Raw genomic sequence first — 22,370 nt, forward strand, 5'->3', positions numbered from 1 at the left:
GCCAGAGTTTTCATGGCTCTCGACCCTGAGTCCCAAAATCTGCACCCAAATGAACTTATTCACAGCAAAGTTTGAGTTTTAAAACCTTTATGGATACTGGTACTTTCAGCAGAAAATAGGAGGCCCTCAAAGAAGTGAATTTTCTAATTGTGGCATTTTAGGCATTTCTAATGCCCAAATACCTTCCTCGCCAGATTGATGGCACAGATTTTAGGGGAATAGAGGATCTTATCAGGGCTCCTAATGTGGTACGTGATCAACTGTCTTTGCTGATACCAGAAACCTCATCAGCAGTGAGACAGCATTTTTCCATAAAAGCACAGGCCATTGAAAATACAGTCCAAGGGTTTCCCAGGAGAACTGGTGACATCTCACATCAGTGTAATGTGTCTTAGATTAATCTGGGCTGAAGAAAAAGGCCCTAAGGAAATATTGCAAAAGGAATGACTCCAAAGGCCTAGAGAATCAAGTAACAAATGAACATGATTTATTGAAACACTGTAGTATTGGTTCTTTTGTAAACTGAAACCCCTTGTCTACGTAACTCAAAGAACTCCTTCCATTAGAAATACAAGATTCACCAACTCCACCCAATGTGTATGTGTGTATCTGTGTATATATGCATGTACACAGATACATACACACACACACACACACACACACACACACACACACACACACACACGGAAGCCCAACATTTCAAAGCTTGCTGACTAAGGAATGGACTTGATATGCTTTCCTGGAGGTGTACTTTCCATTACACCTGTAGGAATGCATCTCAAGTATAGAAGTCTATATTTCCCTTCTTTCATTCAGCCCAGCGTGTCTAAAGCTTTTCTACAGAAGTTTAAGAGAGGAAGTCTGAATAACCAGATGGCTGTATGCTTGATATACTGCTCTAAGATTGGGGGGTGAGGAAAGGGAGGGAAGAGGAAAGACTGCTTAGAAACCCAAGTAACTTTCCAGAGAGAAGCCCCTGAAGTCTACACCTGGATTCAAACTCCAGCTCCACCTCTTCCTAACACTACGGTGAGTGAGCATGTTATTTAATTTCCTTGCCTCTGTTTCCTCATCTAAAAATGAGGATAATAAGAGCTCCTACTCATAATGTTAAAATGGAAATAGTGTAAGAAGTATGGGCCTGACACATAAGGACATGGTCAACAAATGTTAGCTATTGTTACTATTTTTAGGCAGGTGTTTTCCGATCCTTTAAACTCTATATATGGTCTCCTTTTGAATTTTTCAGGGGTTTTTTTGTTTGTTTAATATATATTTGCTTATATTCTAGCACTTCTGTATTCATAATCTGCAACTCAGTTTGAAGATCTTTTTAAATTACCCTAATTAGAATTATAGCTTATTGCCCCAAAAAAGCTGATTTAATACAGAAATTTCATATTATCTTATTACTAAATTATCACTTCTATTTTAAATTATACTCTCTCCTTAACTATTTCTTATATCTGAGGTTCACAAAAGAAAAACATCTATATTCAAAATAAAACTGAACTAGAAAAATAAAACTTAATTCACAAAGATAGGCAAGTTTTCAGGTACACATCTATGCAGTTTCAAAAATAAATCACTATTTAGTGAGATAAATTAACTCTGCTAGTTTATTTCTCTGGTTGATAATGCCTCTGTTTTTAAGACATTTCAGCAACTGCATTTCAGATGTTTAAAACGTTTAGTAATAATTTAAAAGAATTCAAGTTTAACTAAATAACATTAACCAGTTGCCTAAGCACAGATATCTTAGTCCAAAGTTGATAGTGACAATATTTATTGAATTACTGAGTTAGGCAATATGGAATTATTAAGCCCTGATATTAGTATCTACAACCTAAGAATCCTCCTCACTTCAGCCTGAGTGTGGAAACTGTTTCTGACTCTCGATGACATTTTGAAAAAGACCAAGCATAAAGGAAACAGAGCCCACACCTCACAGAAGGAAAAATCCTGAGCTTTTCAAAATATAAACTGCAAATGCAGTAGCACCACTACAGCAACCACTGAGAAAAGGGGATTCTGACAACAAAGAAACTATAGAACAAGCAATATTTCTAACCTCAAAATCAGACTCACAGATGCATGTATATAGTATACATCTCTATAAGGTCAAAGGTTAAAAGAGACATTAAAGTCAAATTGCAGCCTTCTTTTGGTGCATGCTATGTGCCTACAATTCCCTTCTTATCCTTTAGAATCATTAAAAATAGGCCTTATCCTTCTTCCATGTGATGCTCCTTTGAATATTTGAAGAGAGAGCTAGCCACTGTTCCCCTGATTCTTCTCTTCTCCAAAAGAAACATCCCCAGTTTTTCTATCATTCCTCCCGTAACATGGTTTCTGGTTCTCTCATCATCCTTTCTTCTGTCCTCCAAATTCAGTTCAAATGTCTTTACAAAAATGTGGTCCTCAAAGTGTAACAAATGCCCAGTGTCACCTGACCGTCTATGGCCAGGACCACAATAGCCTACCACAATATTCATTCCCCTTCCTCTTCAGACACAGAATCCCAGTTTTATTCAGGTGAACAGTGTGTGCAGCCAAAAGGCTATATTTCCCAGACTTCAGCTAAGTATGGTCACCGGAGTAAGTCTTGATCAACGAGATGAAATGCAAGCAATAGGGTTACGTAGGACTTCTGGGAAGTCTCCTTTAAAGAGGGAAGGCATGCCCTTCTTTTTCCTTCTCCACACTTAGCATGGAGCAGAAGTAGCTATGGCTACAGAAACTATTTTGGACAATGAGGTGACCTTAGGGATGGAAGCCACCAGCAGAGGATGGTGGAGCGAGAAGATAGGTACCTAGGTCCCTGATGATACCATGGAAGTACCAAGCCAGCCTCGTATTGCTGGTTACGTTAGGGAGAAACAAAGCCAAACAAAATCCTCTCTGCAACAGCGATCCACAGTAGAGCATGCCTATCACCTCCCCTGGGGGACAGAGTTGCTTTACTACAACTCATGGAGTTCTTAAAAGAACTTTCCACTAAACAAAGATTTCTTGAGTTCCTGCTTACACGTGGCTCTGTGCCAGACACAGGATACCAGAGGAAGCAGGCATAACTCTTAGCATCAGTGGTCCTATTCTAGAGGAAGAGATAAAATACATACATAAATAATTGTAATTCACAGTGTGATGATAAGTGCTGTGAGAGAGGCTCAGATAACATTCAGCGGAGATCAAGAAAGGCCCTGTGGAGGAAGGTGCTTTTAAGCTACGATATGGGGGTCTGAGGGGAGTGGGTGTGCCTGGCAGAAGGAACAAACTGGAACTGGCAGGAAAGTGTAGGGCATGACCAAGAAAGAGCTACATTCTTCATCCTATGTCACGGACACATGCCTTCAAATTACCAAGACTGTGCTTGAAGCAGGTTTCCTTTTATGTGAAGAAAAAAATTAATGTGTAAGATCCTGGCACCCTCTAAAGCCACGGAGTGCCTCCATGGAGTCAGTTCAATTCACCAGGCATTTATGCAGCACCAACTGTTTTGCTGTCAAATGAGAGTTTCTCCCAATCCATAAAGCCACCCTAATTTTTCTTAAATGTCATCAAATATTTTCCATATTTTAAAACATACTGGAAGGTGATGCTTTGCCAATATTCTCCGGAACTGGAAGAAATGTTTCCTAGAGGTGGATCCTGAGACTTGATAAACTACAAGTGCACAGAGCAAATGTTTTTCTCCTTTTCCGCTTATACTTGCCCATTAAAGTTAAATATGCAAGATCCAGAGATAGTCCTCCACTCTGGTTCAGTTTGCACATTTGTAAAATGGGGACTAAATGCTATAATTCTGGTGACTATATCCCAGACACATAATAAGTTTCAAAAAATGTCAGCCCTTATTACCAGTATTATTCCTTCCTGCCTCTTTGTCCACTCCCTATCAACCAATATAGGCCCTTGGTTGACAGAAGGAATACCGGCATTTGGGGCTGGATGATTCCTTGTAGTGTGGAACTGTCCTGTGTGTTGCAGCTGGTTTAACATCCTTGTCTGCCCTCTAAATGCTAGCAGTGGCAACCAGGGACTGTGACAACCCAAAAAATGCCCCTACACATTTCCAGATGCTCTGCAAGGAAGCTGTACCAACTAGGAATCAATGAACGAAACCAAGGAAAACAGCACTTGCCATACCCAATATGCTAGAACTTTTTCAGATAAGGGGATTCAAGATAATACCATCAAGTATTTATGAATGTACATTGAAAAGACATGTCTAATATTCCCATAAATAACACATATCAACTTATAAAACAAATAATGGGAATTATCAAAAACAGCAACAAATAAAAGCTTTTTCTATATTCCATGGTGACTCTTTCTCCTCTGGTCACCTTCAGGTCCACAAGTTTAGTTCGACCCTTATCATCTGTCTCTCAGATAATTACAGTAATTCTCTAATTTAACTGGTTGATCTGCTTTTCCTCATGGCGAAAGCATTATCTTTATAAAATCTAAGTCTAATCATTGTGCTTCCCAGCTTATATTTTTTTCAAAGGCACCAAACTGCTTAGCTTGACACACAAAGTCGTCTAGTCTCACCAGAGTCGGCTCTCCCAACTCCATCTCCTGCCAACACACCCTCCCTCAAGACTCTGTTCAATAAATAAAATAAAATTCAAAAAATAAAAAAATAAAGTAGTGGACTGGTTAGCTTAGCATACATATACATTTCATATAGGGAGTCAATTTCTGAACTACATCTAAATCCACACTGGGAAGCAAAAATATTTCTTCAGTTAGGATGGCTGCTCTTTTGATTAGAATTTAAAAAAAAAAAAGACTCCGTTCAAATGGCAAATCGGGGCAGTCTTCCTTGGCTCTTGGCCCCCTCAGGTCCACTTGACTTCACTCCCTTTCCTGTGCTCCCAATCCTCTATGACAACACCTCTCACCTTGTAGCACAACTGTTTGTGTACATGTCTTATTCATCTTTGTGTCTTCAGTTCTGGACCCAATAGGCTCTCAGTAAATGTGGAATAAATACATCAATGTATTCACTGTAATTATGAACCAAATCTGGATTGACTGATAGCTTTTCACCTCTTAAACTTCTCACTGACTCTTGTCTATTTTCACGGAATAATAAGGAACTGTTATAACATTGATTATGATTTTTAGGTGGTCTGATTAAAACTTCTCACAAAGCCAAGTGTTCATCTTTTAACGTACTCTTCCCTCTGGAAAGGTTTCTCCTTGACCAAAAGGCACACCCGAGCTCTACTTAGACTCATGCTTCTATCATTCTTGTTCTCAGAGTTACAGAGACATCACCAGTAAACTCTGCAGAGGACCAGGTTTACAGGAAGTAGGTACAGGACACACGAAATGGAAACACTGAGTCCATTGAGAAGTTTGAAATACTACATAACATGACATTTTGGGTCTGTGCTTTCAAGCCCTAAAGGTGAAAGTCCAGATAAATGTTCTTGGGGGTAGAAAGGCAAGATACAATGCCTGTCTTCTAATGCTTACTTGTTTGACAGTTCCCCCTCCTAAAAAAAAAAAAAAAAAAAACTGTATTTTTTCCTCAACAATTTCTATGGATAGAGAATGTGACAAGTGGTTCCTTTATTTCAAAAGACACAGCATGGGGGCTGCCCTGCTGCATTGACCTAACCAAGAGCTGGTCAACTATGAATGATTCAGCACCAGGTTCCCTGTGGGGTTAAATGTTTACTGAATGCTCACCAAGTGCCAGGACCTTGCATGCTCACAAGGTCCTTTAAATATTCCCAGGAACCTGTGGAGTAGACATTACTAAGTAGTCCAGGAGCCTGAAGCTCAGAGAGGTCAAATAGCCCAGAGGGGCACATCTGGAACGTGACAGAGCTAAATCTCCAAACTCCAACACCAGGCAGCGCCCCAGCACCAGAAAGGTTTGGCCACAGGTGAACTACATCCAGGGAAGACCCTTGAGATTGAGGATCCTTGGGTAGGTGGAGAAGGGGGCAGGGGGCGTGGCCAGAGAGCTTCCGTAATAGTAGGAAGAGCCCAAAATTTTGCTTAGCAGTCAGAGATGTAAATTTACATCACTGGCTTCAGCTCATTCCCACAACTGAGGCTGCCTTCTATACCTTCAAGGAAACTGTAGGAATTTTCTCTTTATAAAATGTGAGTGATCTTAGCATTGAATTTTTACAAATACGTAAATATATTCTAACTCCTCAAAAGTTATTCAAGATGCCAAATATTCCTTCTAGAAGGAATCCTAAATAACCCTATATCATCTGTCTCCCAATGCAAATCCCCTGAGCGTTCAATGCCTTTCAGAAAATGCAACGGTGGGCTTCCCTGGTGGCGCAGTGGTTGAGAATCTGCCTGCTAATGCAGGGGACACGGGTTCGAGCCCTGGTCTGGGAAGATCCCACATGCCACGGAGCAGCTGGGCCCGTGAGCCACAATTGCTGAGCCTGCGCGTCTGGAGCCTGTGCCCCGCGACGGGAGGGGCCGCGATAGAGAAAGGCCCGCGCACCGCGATGAAGAGTGGCCCCCGCTTGCCGCAACTGGAGAAAGCCCTCGCACGAACCGAAGACCCAACACAGCCAAAAATAAATAAATAAATAAATAAATAAATAAGAAAATCCTTTAAAAAAAAAAAATAAATAAATAAATAAATAAATAAATAAATAAGAAAATCCTTTAAAAAAAAAAAAAAAAAGAAAATGCAACGGCATATTTGAGGGCATGGGGGACAGGTTGGTAATGTTCCAGCTCACATGTTTCATTGGAGACCAAGACATAATCATGTAAGCAGGGAAGAGAATTTTCAATTATAAAGATTCTAAAAAGTAAGAACACTCTAGTTGTATATTTGCATGGCATTTTAAACCTGCAATCAAGCTTTACTGACTAATGCAATCACTATATCCCAACATTTTGATAAATTCCTTCTAAATAGAACACCTAATTATCCATTAAAATTTATTTCTAGCTAAAAGCCAAATTCTGTCTCATGTTATTATATCCCTCATTCACTTTTCGCTTAGAAAAAAGAAAATAAAACATTAAAAACTTCATAGTAAAAAACTTCTCCTGGAGTGAGTTTCATCATTACTTGCTACCTCTATTCTCCCTTAATGTTGCTATGTACATACTTCTTAAGTTTCATTCCCCTAAATCTTTTAAAATGTGCTGAGATGAAGGAGCAAAAGTGTCCTTTAGCCTGACTTTTCCTTAAAACCACATATTAAAAGGTACTCTGGTGTGTTCCTCTCAAACTATAACCAGCTAGTTCTCATTTGTCAGGCTGGCAGGAAGGGAATGAGATGAGGAGAAAAATCTCTAATTTGTCATCAACAAAATAAATCAGGAAATAAAGCCTTTAATCTTAAGAATATAATTTACTGATTTAGTCATTTATTTACAAAATTGATGGAAATTGTTAACAAGGAGTTAATTAATTTAAGTCACCTGATTACCACAGTTAATTAACCACACTGACTTAATCTTCTTTGAAAACATCAACTAATCATTTCCCAGGTGTCAAGGGGTAAATCGTTAAATAAAAAATAAACCTCTGTCCTCCTCTTCAAGGGAGATTTCTTGAGTGTTTTCTTTGCAGATTCCAATCTAGCAACAAGCCAAGTTTAGGCAATTTTTTTCCTATATGGCTATACTGAAAGAGCTTCCATCTTTCCAGTTTTTTCCTCCATACAATAAGGGGAAACCAGCCTTGCAAACTTACCATTCACCCATGTCATTTTGAATTACTTCAAAAATGAGCTAGAAACACTTCCTGAATTAAAATGAACAAATGAAAGGCAGAAATTGAGGCTTTCATGTGGGAAAGTGAGTTTTCAGAAAAAGAACTTAGAAACTTTATTTGGAGGGTGTGACTACAAAGGAATAGCATAAGGGAATCGAGGGAGTGGGGGGTTATTGAACTGTTCTAATCCCAATTGTGGTGCTGGTTACACGAATATATACATGTATGAAAATTTATAGAACTATACACACACCATTTTAGTCTACGTTAATTTTTTAAATAATAAAATAAAGCACTTCATTAAGGCTAATATTCAAGCCCACCCGTATGAAAACTGTAAAATCTTATTCCCTTTCATACAGATAGAAAAATTAAGGCCAATTACTTGCCTCCCACCTCGAAAAAAGTGGAGGAGGTGGGGAGACTAAGGAAACCAACCCTGTTAGAGAAAATCAGAAAGAATCCATCCTATGTGTCTCGAGATCCACTGCTTCTTGGCAAGAAAATAAAACCAACTGTCTTTGATCTACCAATGCAACCCCAGTGCAAGAAGGCCCTGAAGGGAACCAAAGCCCCAGGTCACTGTGACAAACCACACTTGGACCTCCTAGAGAAAAAGAGGGCTAAAGGGCCTCAATAAAATACCGTTCCTCTTCCCTTCACTTTCTCATTCCTTCAATCAAAGCAAAATGCTTGAAAAATAAATCTGGATTACAGTGGGATTTTGTTGCACATATTCACAATCAGCAACAACTATTAAAGACCTCTTTGATTTCCTTTACAGGGAAGTGAAAGTGTTCCATACACTATGCATCTTTCTTAGCTCAAGTCCCATGTTCTCTTTCTGCCCTGCTGGGTTTAATTATTTACAGCAAGAAGCATCTAATTTTTGCTGTCTCCGAGTTAGTACATTCAATTTTTAAACCATGCATCTTGTTTTTCACTAGAATCTTAGCTTCCAGTGATTACTTAGCAAATTCTTTCAACACCTCGCTGCACCAAATATTAGGGAAGAAGTAAATTTTTATGCCAGAAGTGAACTGGAAAAATAATTCAGAGCGGTGGTACATAAAAATTAACCATTTAGCAACGGATTTGGGAAATGTGTGGGTTTCACTTTATTCATTTGCAAACTGTTTTTTTATTGCATACTAACTAAGGAAGAACACTGGATTTCCTATCAATAGTCATCATTACGGTCTAGAAAAATTATAACTTCCATTTACACTAAATCCAAAAGCTTCCTCTCGACCTTACCTGATGCCGATGAATCCGGAAGGAATGATTGATAGAGTGCTGCAACTTCGTTGCTTTTAGGATCAACCTTTCCTTTTGTTCTAACAATCGTATTTCAGCTGAGCTAATTAGAGGAAGGAGAGCCTTACTAGAAAGTAAGAAGTGTTATCTTTGACATCCGTTTGACAGATTCACAGCAGAAACTCCCCATAATGTCATCCTAAGGAAAAAGCACGAGCAATAATATCTTTTTTCCCCAGAAAAGCTGATTTAGGCAAAACAATTAGGAGATGAGGTTGGCTCCCTTTCAAGACTCTCACCTTCTGGTGCCTTCTTCCCTTCTTTCGCACCACCACCGCATCAAACCATCAGCTTTGCGTCTCGTTCTTTCTGAACCTCACGCTGACAAATGTTTACTGTGCGTTATTAACTCAACGAACTACTTTACCAGACAGGGGTAAACATTTCTTACTTTAACCAGAATTTCGGGGGGAAGAGCGTCTTACTCTAAAGAACTGGCCCTAATGGTGACGGAGCAGACATCTTTGGCCAGGGTGAGAGATGCTTTAGAGCCAAGAGATGTTCCAGCACTTCCAGCCCTTCCAGCCCTTCCAGCCCACAGGCGAACGCCTTCCCCATCTCTACACGATTAAACTTCTCAGCTGTAAAGAGTCTCAGTTCTCACTTGGTTGTTAATTGCTTTCTTCTAGGACTTTGAATAAGAGAACTTAGTAGGAATTTTCCCATCAGTATTAAGCAACAGCAGACTTTAAAAATCTGTACATCACCGCCATCCCTAAGAGGAAGTTAAAATAGAACTCTCTGACTGGGGAAGGGTCTTCTGAATTAAAAGATGTGTAATTATAGAGAAGAGGACATTCCTAGATAAAGGAATGGTAGTATAGGAGAAAGTCAGCAAGCAGGAATCAGCCAGTACCAAAAGAGTATAGAGGGAAAACTAGGTTAAAATGGAAATGTACTCTTCAAGAGTAATCTGTTTTGGATAGGCCCATGTGGCAGGAATCTCTCTATCCTCTGTTGTACCCAGTTACACATGCCAAAGCATGATATGGTCTCCATCGACATGTAATGAATGAACGAATGAATGACTGCCAAGAGTAGCACAAAATGGTCCACGAGTTGAGTTGCAAAGTTACCAGCTTCTGAAATGAGGTCACCTGATCATAATATGAGCCATTAAATGAGGGTTTGTTTGATTGATACAGAGGCACTACCTGGCACTTGCTCCTACTTACCCACAGTGATAACACATAAGATTAAGGACTCTGGGTTCAAATCTTAGTTTCACCACTTAATAACTAGATGGCTTTGGGCAAATGACCTCACCTGTCTTTGCCTTGCTTCTTTATCCATAAAGTTCAAACTGTTAATAAAGAAGTGGGTAAAGTTACGCCTGTGAAACGCCTAGGACTGTATCAGGCACATAGAAAGCACTCAAAATTTTTAGCAGTGGTTATGTCAGGTCATTCTCCCAACTTCTTCACCCATACATGCATGTCACTGAGTCATTCCTCTGCCTCTAACCTATTTGGTCACGGTTGCATTATGAAGTCATCAAAAGAATGGGGTCTAGGGACTTCCCTGGTGGTCCAGTGGTTAAGAATCCACCTTCCAATGTAGGGGACATGGGTTCGATCCCTGGTCAGGGAGCTAAGATCCCACATGCCATGGGGCAACTAAGCCCGCATGCCACAACTAGAGAGCCCGTGTGCTGCAACGAAAGATCCTGCATGCCGCAACTAAGACCCGACACAGCCAAATTTTAAAAAAAGAAAAAAAAAAAAAAGAATGGGGTCTAAAGTGAGAAAGATTGTGCCTAGCGACAAGCAGCCATGGGCGTTTTTCAGCAGTCTGGCCCTCTTCGGTTGGGCCCATTTTTGGTTCATTCATCAGGAACAAGACCCATGAATGTCCTGAATTGACATGTGATGTTCTTTCCTCCGTAGTCTACGCCGCCTCCCCAAGTTGAGAAACCACTCCCCTCTTCAAAGAGGGCCTTTTGTCTGATCAAGGCTGTTTTCACTGTGCCATGGTCTCAGACAGATTTCTTTTGTGTTCTGTTTAAACACAGAATGACAGTCCACTAACATAAAGTCTAAAAACTTTGGCTTATCTTTTTGTAAAAGCAACTGTATCAAATCTGTCCCTAAAATAGCCCCATTCTGTATGTACAGGGGATCCTCACAGGGTAACCAAGTGTCTGGGGTGGAAGTTAAAAAGGCTGATGCAGAATCCGCTACTATCAAATGCATTGGGTTTCATCAGTAGTTGGGGGGCAGTGAGGTGGAGGAAGGGGGAGAGTCAAATGGAGAGAAATAGCGTTGCTAAGCCACTTGTTTTGATAGAGACAGCAATTTTCTTTTTTCTCCATCAGGACCTTGATGGGGCCTCCAGGAGCCTGGCAGAATTAAGGGCTGGCAATACCAAGGACATGGTGATGAGCTTAGGCTGCCCTTCTTGGTTTTAGCACTCATGGTGGCATCTATCTATCACTCATTCAACTTATTTGTATTTAGTTAGCCCTATTATGGACACTAGGGATAAGTCAATGAATAAGACAGAGAAAAATGCCTGCCCTCTTGGAATTCATATCTTAGGGAAGGGAAAACAAAGTAAATAAATAAAATAAATAAATAAATTATGTCCATCATGTCATAGGGTGATAAGTGCAATGAAGAAAGTAAGAGGAAAAAATCAGAGAAGGTGACACTGAGAAAGTGACCTATAGGCAGTGACCTATCGAAGGTGAGGGACAAGTCATGCACGGTCTGAGGCAAGAATGTGCAGGAAGAGAGAAAGCCAGTATGAAGGCCTTAAGGTGCTCACTGCGTTGGGAAAAAAGCAAGAATATCATTGCACCTAGAGCAATGTGAGTGGGAGAGAGAAGGAGATAGTTCAGGGAGGTGATGTGCAGGCCAGATGGTTAGGGTCTACTTGGACACTGACTCTTTATGAGCTGGGAAGCAATGATAGACAGGGAGATGAGGAGATGTACCACCCAGATTCCCCTTCAAGGAAGGACCTGCTGCAGGGAAGGACTTTCTACCTACACTGAGCTCCTCTGAGGTCCATCTCAGTTGTAGAATAAGGCCACATCTAGGGCAGGCCAGGGCAGGCCACATCTAGCAACTGAGGAAGGCCATTCAGCCTGACACATAGAACACTCTCTCTGCCAACTGTAGCTCCAGAACTCCCCACTGCGTCAAGCAAGGCCTTGTCACAGTTCAGTTTCTTCCTCTGCCTATTTCTGCTTCCTCCCCTTCCCTTCACAGACACTGATCATAATAAATATCTTGCACTCCAAACTCCATCTCAGCGTCTGTTTCTGGAAAATCCAACTCGTGTGTGACAAAAGCCATTGGAGCTTTTGAGCAGAGGAGTGACAGGATCTGACTGGTTTCTAAAAGGGGGTTGAGAGTTGACAGAAGGGGGACAGAAGGGAAGCAGGTGATCAGTAGGGAAGCTATTGCAATAATCCAGGTAAGACGTGACTATGACTTGGATCAATGCAGTAGTGGTAAAGACGAAAAGTGGTTGGATTCTACATGTATTCTGATGATCGAAACAATGGGATTGTCTGATGTATTGGATGTGAGGTATAAAAGAAAAAGAGGAGTCAGAGCAGAGTCCAAGGTTTGGAGTCTGAACAAGGATGGAGAAGCCATTTACTAATATGGGGAAATCTATGGAGAAAGCAGGTTTGGGGCATTAGTGGAGATCAGGAGTTCAGTTTTTGGACATAAGTCTGAAATGACTATTGCACAACCAGGTGGATATATCAAATAAGCAGTTGCACATATAGGACTAGAGTTTAGGGTAAGGTCTGGATTACACTCATAAATTTGTAAGTTGTCAGCATACAGATGGTATTTAAAGAGACAGGATGAGGCAACCAAAGTAATGTAGATAGAGATGAAAAGTAATCAGGAAGATGGATGAGAACAAGCATGAGATACCAAGGAGAGGCCAGCAAGGAAGGAAGGAAACCAGGAGAATGTGGTTTCATGGAGGAAGGCAGGACACACTGTGTGCAATGTTGCTAATCAGCTAAACAAGATGAGAGCTGAGAATGGATCTTTGGATTTAACAACATGGAGGTCGTCGGTGACGTTGGCCAAAGAAATACCTGTCAAGGGGGGTGGGGGCGGAAAAAACTTGAACGGCATGGATTTGAGAACAACTGACACGAAACTACAGTGGATAAAGACAAATCTGCCAAGGGATTTTTGCCAAGAAACAGAGAAAATAGGTGATAGCAAGAAGGAATGTGGGGAAAAGAAGATTTCATGAGAGGAACCAAATGGTGAGAGGTGAGAGAGAATGTGATCTAGAACATGAATGAACTGGTTGCACTACAGAGCATGGAAAGTTCATCCAGAGTAACAGGAGGAAAGACAAAATATACAGGCTGAAGTGCAGGTGATGATGGTTGAGCTATGGGAGTTTGTGGAGTTCTGTTGATTGCTTCTACTTTCACGTTTATAAGAAGCAACGTGGTCTGAGCAGGTGGTGTTGGATGGAGGTTTGAGAAAAGAGGACCAGACTGCTGAGGGTGGAGGCAAGGAAGTGATGCTAACAATGGGCCATAAAATATAAGCTGAGGAAGTGAATAACTGAGGGATTTGAAGGGCAGTGAAGAGGTGGCAGGATCAACGGACTATATGTCCCAGTGGGATCGACAAAGAGTTGGGCTTAGGATACAAAGTGAATGAGCTACAAGGTTTTCCAATACTCCCATGCCAAACACAGACGGCTGCTTCAGATTCCAATGAGTTCTGCCAGGGATTCCCTTGAGATGAATCCCTGACTTGGGTGGAAAAGGGTAAGAAGACCTCCAACAGTAGTTGGAAGTAGTAGCTCAAAGAATCTCAGGTTCTTAGAGTGGGAGGAAGGGCATCAAGGTGTCCAGGGAAAGAACAAAGAATCTAATTAAGACACAAATAGTAGCTACAGGGAGGTGCTGTCATGTTGGCCAGGAAAGGAGACCGCCAGGAATGGGGGCAGTACTTCATATCACCCTCAGATATAAAAGAGTAGTTTTCCTCGTTACTGTAACTACCTTTTAACACCCCCACCCAAAAGAAGGAATAGATTTAACAGAGTATACTTCACTGCTACTGGAAGGAATTTGCCATGGCAAATTAGTTTCAGTTTATAAAACTAAAATGAGACAGGTTACCCAGATCAGTTGTTCCCAAACTGTCTGACTCTCAGAATTACTTAACAAAACAGATTCCATACTTCTAACTTAGTTAAGTGTGGGTTTTGGCCTAAGAATCTACATACCGTTTAAAGCTCCCCATGTGATTTTGATGATATGCCAAATTTAGGAAGCTAGCTGATTTCCATCTAGGGACCCTAGAGATTATAGCATTCTATAAATTGTGATGAAATAATGCTTTTGAGAACATAGCTGAAATCTTCTCAAAGTTGAATTGTTCTTAGATAGGATCAAGAAAACATGTAGCCCCATTTGTCCTGGCAGCTATAATATAACAATATGGGAAGCCAGGCTGAAAACAAAGCTGAAACCTAGAGGGGAGTAGAGTCAAGAAAACTACAAAGAGAGAGAACTGGAGCCATGACTGCACCTCACCTGAACCCCGCTATGACTCAGAAGTTTTTACTTACATGAGCCAATAAATACCCTTAATTGTTTAAGCCAATTTGAGGTGGGTTTTCTGTTTCTTGCAACAAAAAGTATCCTCCACACCTTTCCCACATCAAAATCAAACCTGTGTGGAAGTACACATTAGCATTTTCTCCTCCCCTTTAGTGAGATTAAAAGGTAGGTAAGATTGACATATTAAAAAGATCTCTATCCTTAAATTCAATTTTATTTGAGGATTTCCCTATTGAAATAATGAGTTTTGATTTTTCAGCCTTTACTGAGAAAAACTTCTCCTTGTTAATGAGATTAAAAACCAAAGAATTGGACCCAAGGTGACAAGCAAATCTCTGACACTATATGACAGGATGTTTTTATATGAGAATCCAAGAAAGCCTAGCATAACAGAATTGTAGCTGCGGTCTTCTTCCCCTTTATTGGGTTTCCTCAACACCCGCTGGACACTCAAAAGTAGGTATGCTATTACTTAATGTGAATCAGTGAGTAAAGGCTTATTTTAAAAGTTACTAAGAATCTGCATGAGGCTGATGGTACATAAACTTAAAGGAGACCTCTGGTATTGCTTCCAAACTTGGAATCTCAAGATCTGGACAATAAACAAGCCATTGTATCCATGGTAACAGTGGCTTAACTTTTCAATGCACAGAATGGTAATTACATTTCCTGCTTTCATTCATTTCTCACTGTTTCCAATAACCTTGGGGGTTAGGCATGACCTGAGGGCTAATGACCAAAAGCATAGAGATTTTAACATGAAACTTCACATTGTCTAATCTGTCATTTTCTTGGAGAGACTTATATTTCCAGGAAACTGATGTTTCCAGTTTCTTGGTACATGATATTAGAAATAAGACTTAAAGACCAGCAAAATAACTATCAGCACAGAGTGCAAATGTTTGGCATTTCTGAATTAATCCAGTGACGTGTGAAAGACACCTATTCTACCATTTATAGAAGAAGTCCCTAGGGTATATGCTAAGGACTCTTAGATTTGCATCAAGGTGCATTTTGTCTCCATAGAAGCATCTTAATATGTCTCCAAACCCTTCTTCTCTCTTCTTTCTCTCTACCTCTTTCTCACAGCCAAGGTCTAGTGCCTGGAAAAGGGACAACATCTTGGGAATAAAAACAAATGAAGTGAGTTGGAAAAGGAGCAAGGGCCTAGGACTCACTGAAAAATGAAATCCTACAATGGACTCAAGAGCTCCTTACTTTGATCTCTCAGCTCATTTTCTAGAACGTTCCTGTCCATCACAAAGTTCTGCTCCAAATAAGAATCCTTTAGGCTACAAGCAAATCTTCTAGTTGCAACATGACCACATGAACACAGCACCATGTCTTTTGCCTTAAATGTTTCCAATACTTTTCCCCCTTCAATTATTGAGTTACCCCAGGACTGCCTGCTCTTGAGAAATTTCTACAGCCTTTTCAAGTCTGTCTTCATACATAACGTGGAAAAATGGTTTTATCTGATAAGGTGTTCTAGACACCTGTTGTTTTTGCAGCCCCACATCTGTTCACAATTCTCCTGGGAGCCTTACCCAATTTTCCCTCTGGGGTCTAGCCTTCGTCTGTGACCTTAGGGACCAAGCATGTAACTCAAGTCTAAGCTATAGGTCACGTCTCTGGATACAGTGATTGGTTGTCCGATAAGCTTATGACCTAAGCAGAGCCCCTGAAATGCAACTGAGACTTTTGCAGAGAACAATTAAGACAAAAACTCTTGCTCTTTCCCATTGGACGTGACATGAGAGGATGCGGTTCCAGAAGCCATTAACAGCCATCTTGTAACACCAGAGAAGAACACTCTAGAGATCAGAGTCATCTCAGAGCCAGAAGACAGAAAGAGAGTCCAGATCAGCATGACATATGCTGGGCCCCCATCTGTACTAGGTTGAACCAAGTGAAATCGCCATAGTTGACTATTTCTGACCTAGAAAAACAGCAATCCCATATGGTTCAACCTAATGGCTCTATCTTTTCAATTACGTATTTCAATAAACTTCCCTTTTGGCTTCAAGCAGTTTAACTTAGGTTTCTGCCATTCACAAACATGAGAATTTAGACTACCATGTAAAGTTGTTGTAGCCACTAAAGTACTATGTCAAACATGCCCAGGAATATCACTCAAAGGATCAGTTGTATTAAAAAAGTAAAAATAACAAAAGGATACCAAGATATAATATCTTCTCCTCACGTTTGGAAAAAGTTAGATTCTTGAAGAAGGCAGTAATGATGGATAGAAAAATATATGAGACCTCACAGTCTAAAGAACACTTCACACGCATCTCAATTAATTGGCATAGCCACCCTATCAGGTAGACATGTGCCTGTTTTACAGATAAAACCAATCCAGAGCAGTTGAGTACACTGTAATGAATTTCCCAGACAGTAAATGGCAGAGGCAAGTTTCAAACCCAGATCCCCTAACCCCAAAATCTCACACTCTTCCTACTTTGTCTTACAATGCTAAGACTGTCAAGAAATCAATTAGGAAACATTTGCACCGACCCCTATAGAACATGGGAAGCATCAAAGAAATGTCTCTGACATTTCAAGACATCTACCAATCTGATCATTCTAAAGAAGCAGCCCAAAACACTGAGGCTGGAACATGTCAAATCTTTCTAATATTGGTGAGATCATAGTCAGGGTTATTAGGAACTAGAGAATGACGATCTCAGAATCTTAAAGGCCAAGTTGCAGCCCATTTTAATTGTGAAACCTAGACTCCTCTTTTCAGTTCTCATCCTCCTTAACCTTTCTGTAGTATTGATACTGCTGACTCACTAGCACACTGTGGATACTTATTAATAAATGTTTGTGGAATGCCACAGTGGTGACAGTATTTTTTAATTCCTCAAGATCACAAAGTTAATAGAATATGATATAACTATTTGAGTTATACCAACTCTTTTCAATTCAACAAACTGCTGTAAGCACCTCAACTTTCTACATACCTTGTTCTAGCTACTAGGACTTAACAGAAACCCCAAAGACAACCTTGCAATGTGCTCCTAGTCACATGGGAAATACATTTAAGTTCTTGATATCATTATTTTAAAATGATTTTTTTAACTTTTAATTTACATTTTCTGAAACCTGTCAGTGTTCTTAGAGCACATGACTAAAGAACACGGACAGTGATTAACCGTGACCGAATAATTACCTTGAATAAGACTAAAAATCTAGTGATGAAGCAGCCTTCACTACAAAACCCAGAGACCTTCAGGAATGTGCTCTGATGGCCCAAGGTTTTGAAAAATGGATCCAGAGGCACAGACTTTGGGAGTTGGGGTGCTGACATGGCATAAGTTCTGGACCAAGCTAAAAACACATGGTTATCATAAGATTCAGCTTAGGCCTGAGACAGGTGACCCATCCAATTGAAGATTCTCCAAGATCATCTCTTCATCATACTTTGACTCATCTGATAAGTCAGGATCAACACAAAAGGAATCCAGAAATTTCCTCAACCTGGGGACATTTAGAGGACATGTCTCTAAAAAAGGTCCTGTAGAATGAGGAAAGGAAACTCAGGTTCAGATCCTGGCTCTATCACAGGCCATATGCCCTTAGGCAAGGCACTTAATCCCCACCCTTTCACTCCCTTTCAGTCTCCCTCCAGCGTTTAGTTACTTATCTATAAAATAATGCAAGAAGACCAGTTGATATCTAAGGTTATTAAAGTTTCTATTAAAACAGGACAAGCACACTATTGAAGGGAGTTTAAGCAGAAGCCCCAAAGACTGTCAAGGAAGAACTTCAATAAGAGAAAGAGAAGCCAACTGCTGTGAAATAAAAGCAGAAGCAGGTATCAGAGATGTGATGGAACCAAAATGCTGCCTGTTTGTTATTGGCCACACAATCCTTTTAACCATATAAACTGCACCCAAAGATGTAATTGTCATAAAAGCTGATACTATTAAGGGCACAACCAAACTTCTGTTGGATGAAAGAATATCATTGTCCTGAGACTCAATACCATTTTCTCAAAAAACTTCAAATCACATCCTGGAATCTGGGAATTCCTCAAAGAAATGTTAAATGGAAAATGCTTAAAGACTTTCCTATGTGCATTTGGAAATTAGAAATATGAGTAGTAAGCAAAAAAAAAAAAAGTAACATTTATTGTTGATCAATATAATAAAAAGAGCTGCTAGTTTATTTATGATCATTGTCTACCATGCCTTACACCACACTAAGCACATTTATCTCTTTATGTTCGTAAAATGTCATGGAATAGATTCTCTCATTAGCATACCAATTTTACAGATAAGCAATCTGAGCCATGCAAAGTTAAATGACTTCCCCAAGGTCACACAGCTAGAAAGTGGTGAAGCCATCGATGGAGTTCAGGCCCTCCCACATTTTTTTTTTCTTAAACAGCATTATACAAAACAGAGGACAATGCAAATAATTTTTAGCTACAGATATGTGATATTTTTTAAAAGACTAACTATGACACTCTTTCCAACTTCTAATGATACAAAGTTTGCAGTAAGATCTTACCTGAAATATTTTATGCTAAAATAAGGGCATTTACACTGTCATCATACTTTACTTCATCTAAATCAAAAATCAATACAACAGGAATCTAGAAATCTTCTTAAACTCCCAGATTGAGGACATTCGGAGGACATGTATGTAAAAATGATCAAGTAGGAAGACTGGGAGTGAGGATAGTAGGATTCAGGTGATAGAAACCTGAAAAGAGTTTCTGAAAATATCTAGTTATGAGCAGTAAGCAGATTTTACATTATGTGGCAAAGACTTGCAAAATGCCCCTCAGCTTCCTTAGTAACTTCACACGGGGACAGTAATTTAGGGGGCATGACATTTTTAGTACAAAAGAGATAGAGAGCCACATACAGTAGGAGTTAAATTATAGCCTCTGGAGTCAGAATCTCTTGGATTTGCCTCACAGCTCTGTGATTTCCTAGCAGCATGACCTTGGGCAAGTTAATTGCTCTATGCCTCCATTTCCCATCCGTAAAACTGAAATAGTAAGAGTACTTACTTCAAAGGGGTATGGTAAAGATTAAATGTCAAGAAGTGTAAAATACTTAGAACAGGGCCTGCCACATATATAAGTATATGATATGTTACTATTACTATACGTATTATTATTGTTATTATTATTATAGAATGAAAGATGGATGGGTCTAAACTACCAAGAAGAGTAAGTACAGGTTATTTGGTGACTAAACCATCAAGCCAGGGAAGAGAACATCTGTTTTGGTTGTATGCGGACAACCCAGATGTATCCCAGTTGAATCCGGACAACATTTCCTTTTGCCAGGCACTGACAGAACATACAGTAAATCCTATGGCTATATTTAGGACACGAGATGTATATAACGCTAAGCACTGCAGTAAACCCTCCACAATAATAATAAATCTTCTTTCTGTGTTACCAACACTGAGAAAAGGTGTTCAAAGTTAGAATTATTAACGTTCTCCCCCTGCCTCCCCTCCTTTTCCAAAGATTTTTACACAACCAGTGGGGTTTGTTGGCGTTTCCAAACTTCTTCCCAGGAAGTCTGCAATGGGTACTGCTAGGAGTTGCTGTATAATTACTTAGTTGATTCCTTCTAAGGAGCTTACGCTAAGAATTGAGGAAAGAAAGCAGATTAACCATTTGAATACAAGCCACGGCCCATCCACAAGCCCTCCCCTCTCTCCGTCATCAATGGGGGCTTCTGCAGTCCCCACCCGTCAACCCCAATATGTGATCCAGGGAAATCAATTTATTGCTTTGGCTAATCCTACAACAATAGGGGTTTCATTTTCATTGTAGGGCAATTAAGTTGTCCGAGCAGGAGGGGAAGGGGGGGGGGGGTCTCCCATCCCCACAGACAGATTAGTCCCCTTGGAGGCAGCAGAGTTCGCTCTGTCTGTCTGGCTGTCGGTCACACGCAGCTCTTGGCTGCTACCTAGCAACGCAAAGCCAGGGAGAGAGCTCGCTTCTTCCCCTGCCTCCTCGCCCTTCCCATTCATCCCTAGCTTCCTCTCTCTCTCCCTCTCTCCCTCTCTCTCTCTCCCTCTCTCTCCCCGCTCTCTCCTTCCCCTCCTTCTCTCCATTTTACTCTCTACTTGCTTGTCTTCTCTCCTTTTCATCTTACTATTTTTATTCTCTCCACTACTTGCTCCTCCTCTTTCCCTCGCCTGTTTCTGTAAAAAAACGAAAACTCCCCGACGACCTGAGAGAAGTTTACAGCTCTTCATAGCAGAAACTTTCTCCATTCGAGCCCTCAAAACTCTGGCCGCGCAGACGGGCCCATTCATCAACACAAAAGCTCCCCCCTCCCGGGTGGAAAGGGAAACCCTTCAAGAAAACGCTGCAGCACATCAGCCGCTCTCTCGACCAATCCCACCTCCCGGCCTTATCTTGGCTCGTAAATGATCTTTATCGAAATACGGTCTCTTGGGGGTCACGGCGAGACCAAGTTTCGCTGCTGAAGAGAGGCGGGGTGCTCGAGCCCGCAGCCTGCGCGCGCGAAGGGACTCGCGGGCCGGGCGCTGCAGGTGGAAAACTGCGCACCGAGCAGCGCCAAGGACCGCTCGGCCCCGGAGAGAGTAAACCAGCGGGGGGAGCAGGCTGCGGACTCGCGGGGAGAACCGCAAAGTGCCTTCCAGAAGGGTTGGGACAAACCCCAATGGGAACAAAGGCGGGGTCCCCGTGGGGTGCGCTGTCACCGAAACCGAAGGGGCTGCTTTCTCAAGTTTGCGACAGCTCACTTCCCGGGCGGGCGAAAGAGGGGCGCTCCCGCTCTGCCAGCGCTGGGCAACCTGAGCGCCCCAGGGGGAGCCGCCGCGCCGCCGCCCGCTCCTGGCCTCTGCCGGCCGCGGTCCCCTCCGCCTGTCCGCGGACCCGACCCTGCCCCAGGCGGGGAAGTCCGGCGCTCCGCGCGGAACTCCGGCCGGTGAGCGCTTACCTCGGCCCCTGGCCGGCGCCAGGCAGGCGGCGAAAGCCAGCAGCAGCGTGCACGCCGCCGACGCCCTGCGCTCCATCCCCGCGACGGTCCGGGTCCCCGGCCTCGCCGTTCCTTCCCCGGGAGGTGGGCGCGCGTCGCACTCAGCACTGCAGCGCCTCCGCTGGAGAGCGCTCCTTCAGGCCCGCACCTCGGCGGGCTCCCAGTGGCAGAAAGCCGGGCCCCGCGCCCGAGGCATCCCGTTTTCTACCCGCGCCAGTCCCCACCCTCCAGACAGTGCATAAAGCCCTTTAGACCCGCCCGCCCCGGAACTAGCATGCGGGAATCCCGCGGGGCAGGCCCCCTGCCGCCCGGCCCGCCCCCTGCACTTTGCAGCTCCGAGAGGAGCGGGGACGCGAACACACGCGTGCACACTCACGCAGGCACTCCTACAGAAACAGCCTCGCGCACACAGAGGCACATACGCCTCACGCGCAGTCTCATACGCTCCCTCACGCGCGCACACACGCACACGTGCACGCACACTTCCCAGGTACACGCGGTCCTTCATACGCGCACACACGCCCCTCACAGTCACACACTCACATTAACACACTCACACGCGGGCAGGATTTGCCTCCGCACTGAAGTCCGCTAGGCGGTCCACGCGGATATCTGCCACCTATACAGTTTTTGAAAAGGGAAAAAATAATAATAATAAGAGAAGGAAGAGAAGGGAAGGGGAAAGAGGAGTAAAGAGACTGCTGGAGAGGTTTGAGACCATTCTCTAGTCTGCAATCCTCAGGCTCCCTCGGACACCTTGGTTTCCCCCTTAGGGCGCTGAGAT

At 42.1% G+C, this 22,370-nt stretch overlaps 1 protein-coding gene across 1 annotated transcript in view; it reads right to left on the reverse strand.

Moving 5' to 3' along the window:
* LRP2 (LDL receptor related protein 2) overlaps positions 1-21,783 on the reverse strand; it is a 199,395-nt gene extending 177,612 nt beyond the window's left edge. The window contains exon 1 of the mRNA XM_007183233.2: positions 21,548-21,783. Within this exon, the coding sequence (XP_007183295.1) occupies positions 21,548-21,623 (76 nt within the window). The 5' untranslated portion in view covers positions 21,624-21,783. The remainder of the gene's footprint in view (positions 1-21,547) is intronic.
* Positions 21,784-22,370: the final 587 nt, after the last annotated feature.

Source organism: Balaenoptera acutorostrata, chromosome 8 (assembly GCF_949987535.1).
Source record: "Balaenoptera acutorostrata chromosome 8, mBalAcu1.1, whole genome shotgun sequence".
In the NCBI taxonomy this organism is placed as follows: Eukaryota; Metazoa; Chordata; class Mammalia; order Artiodactyla; family Balaenopteridae; genus Balaenoptera; species Balaenoptera acutorostrata.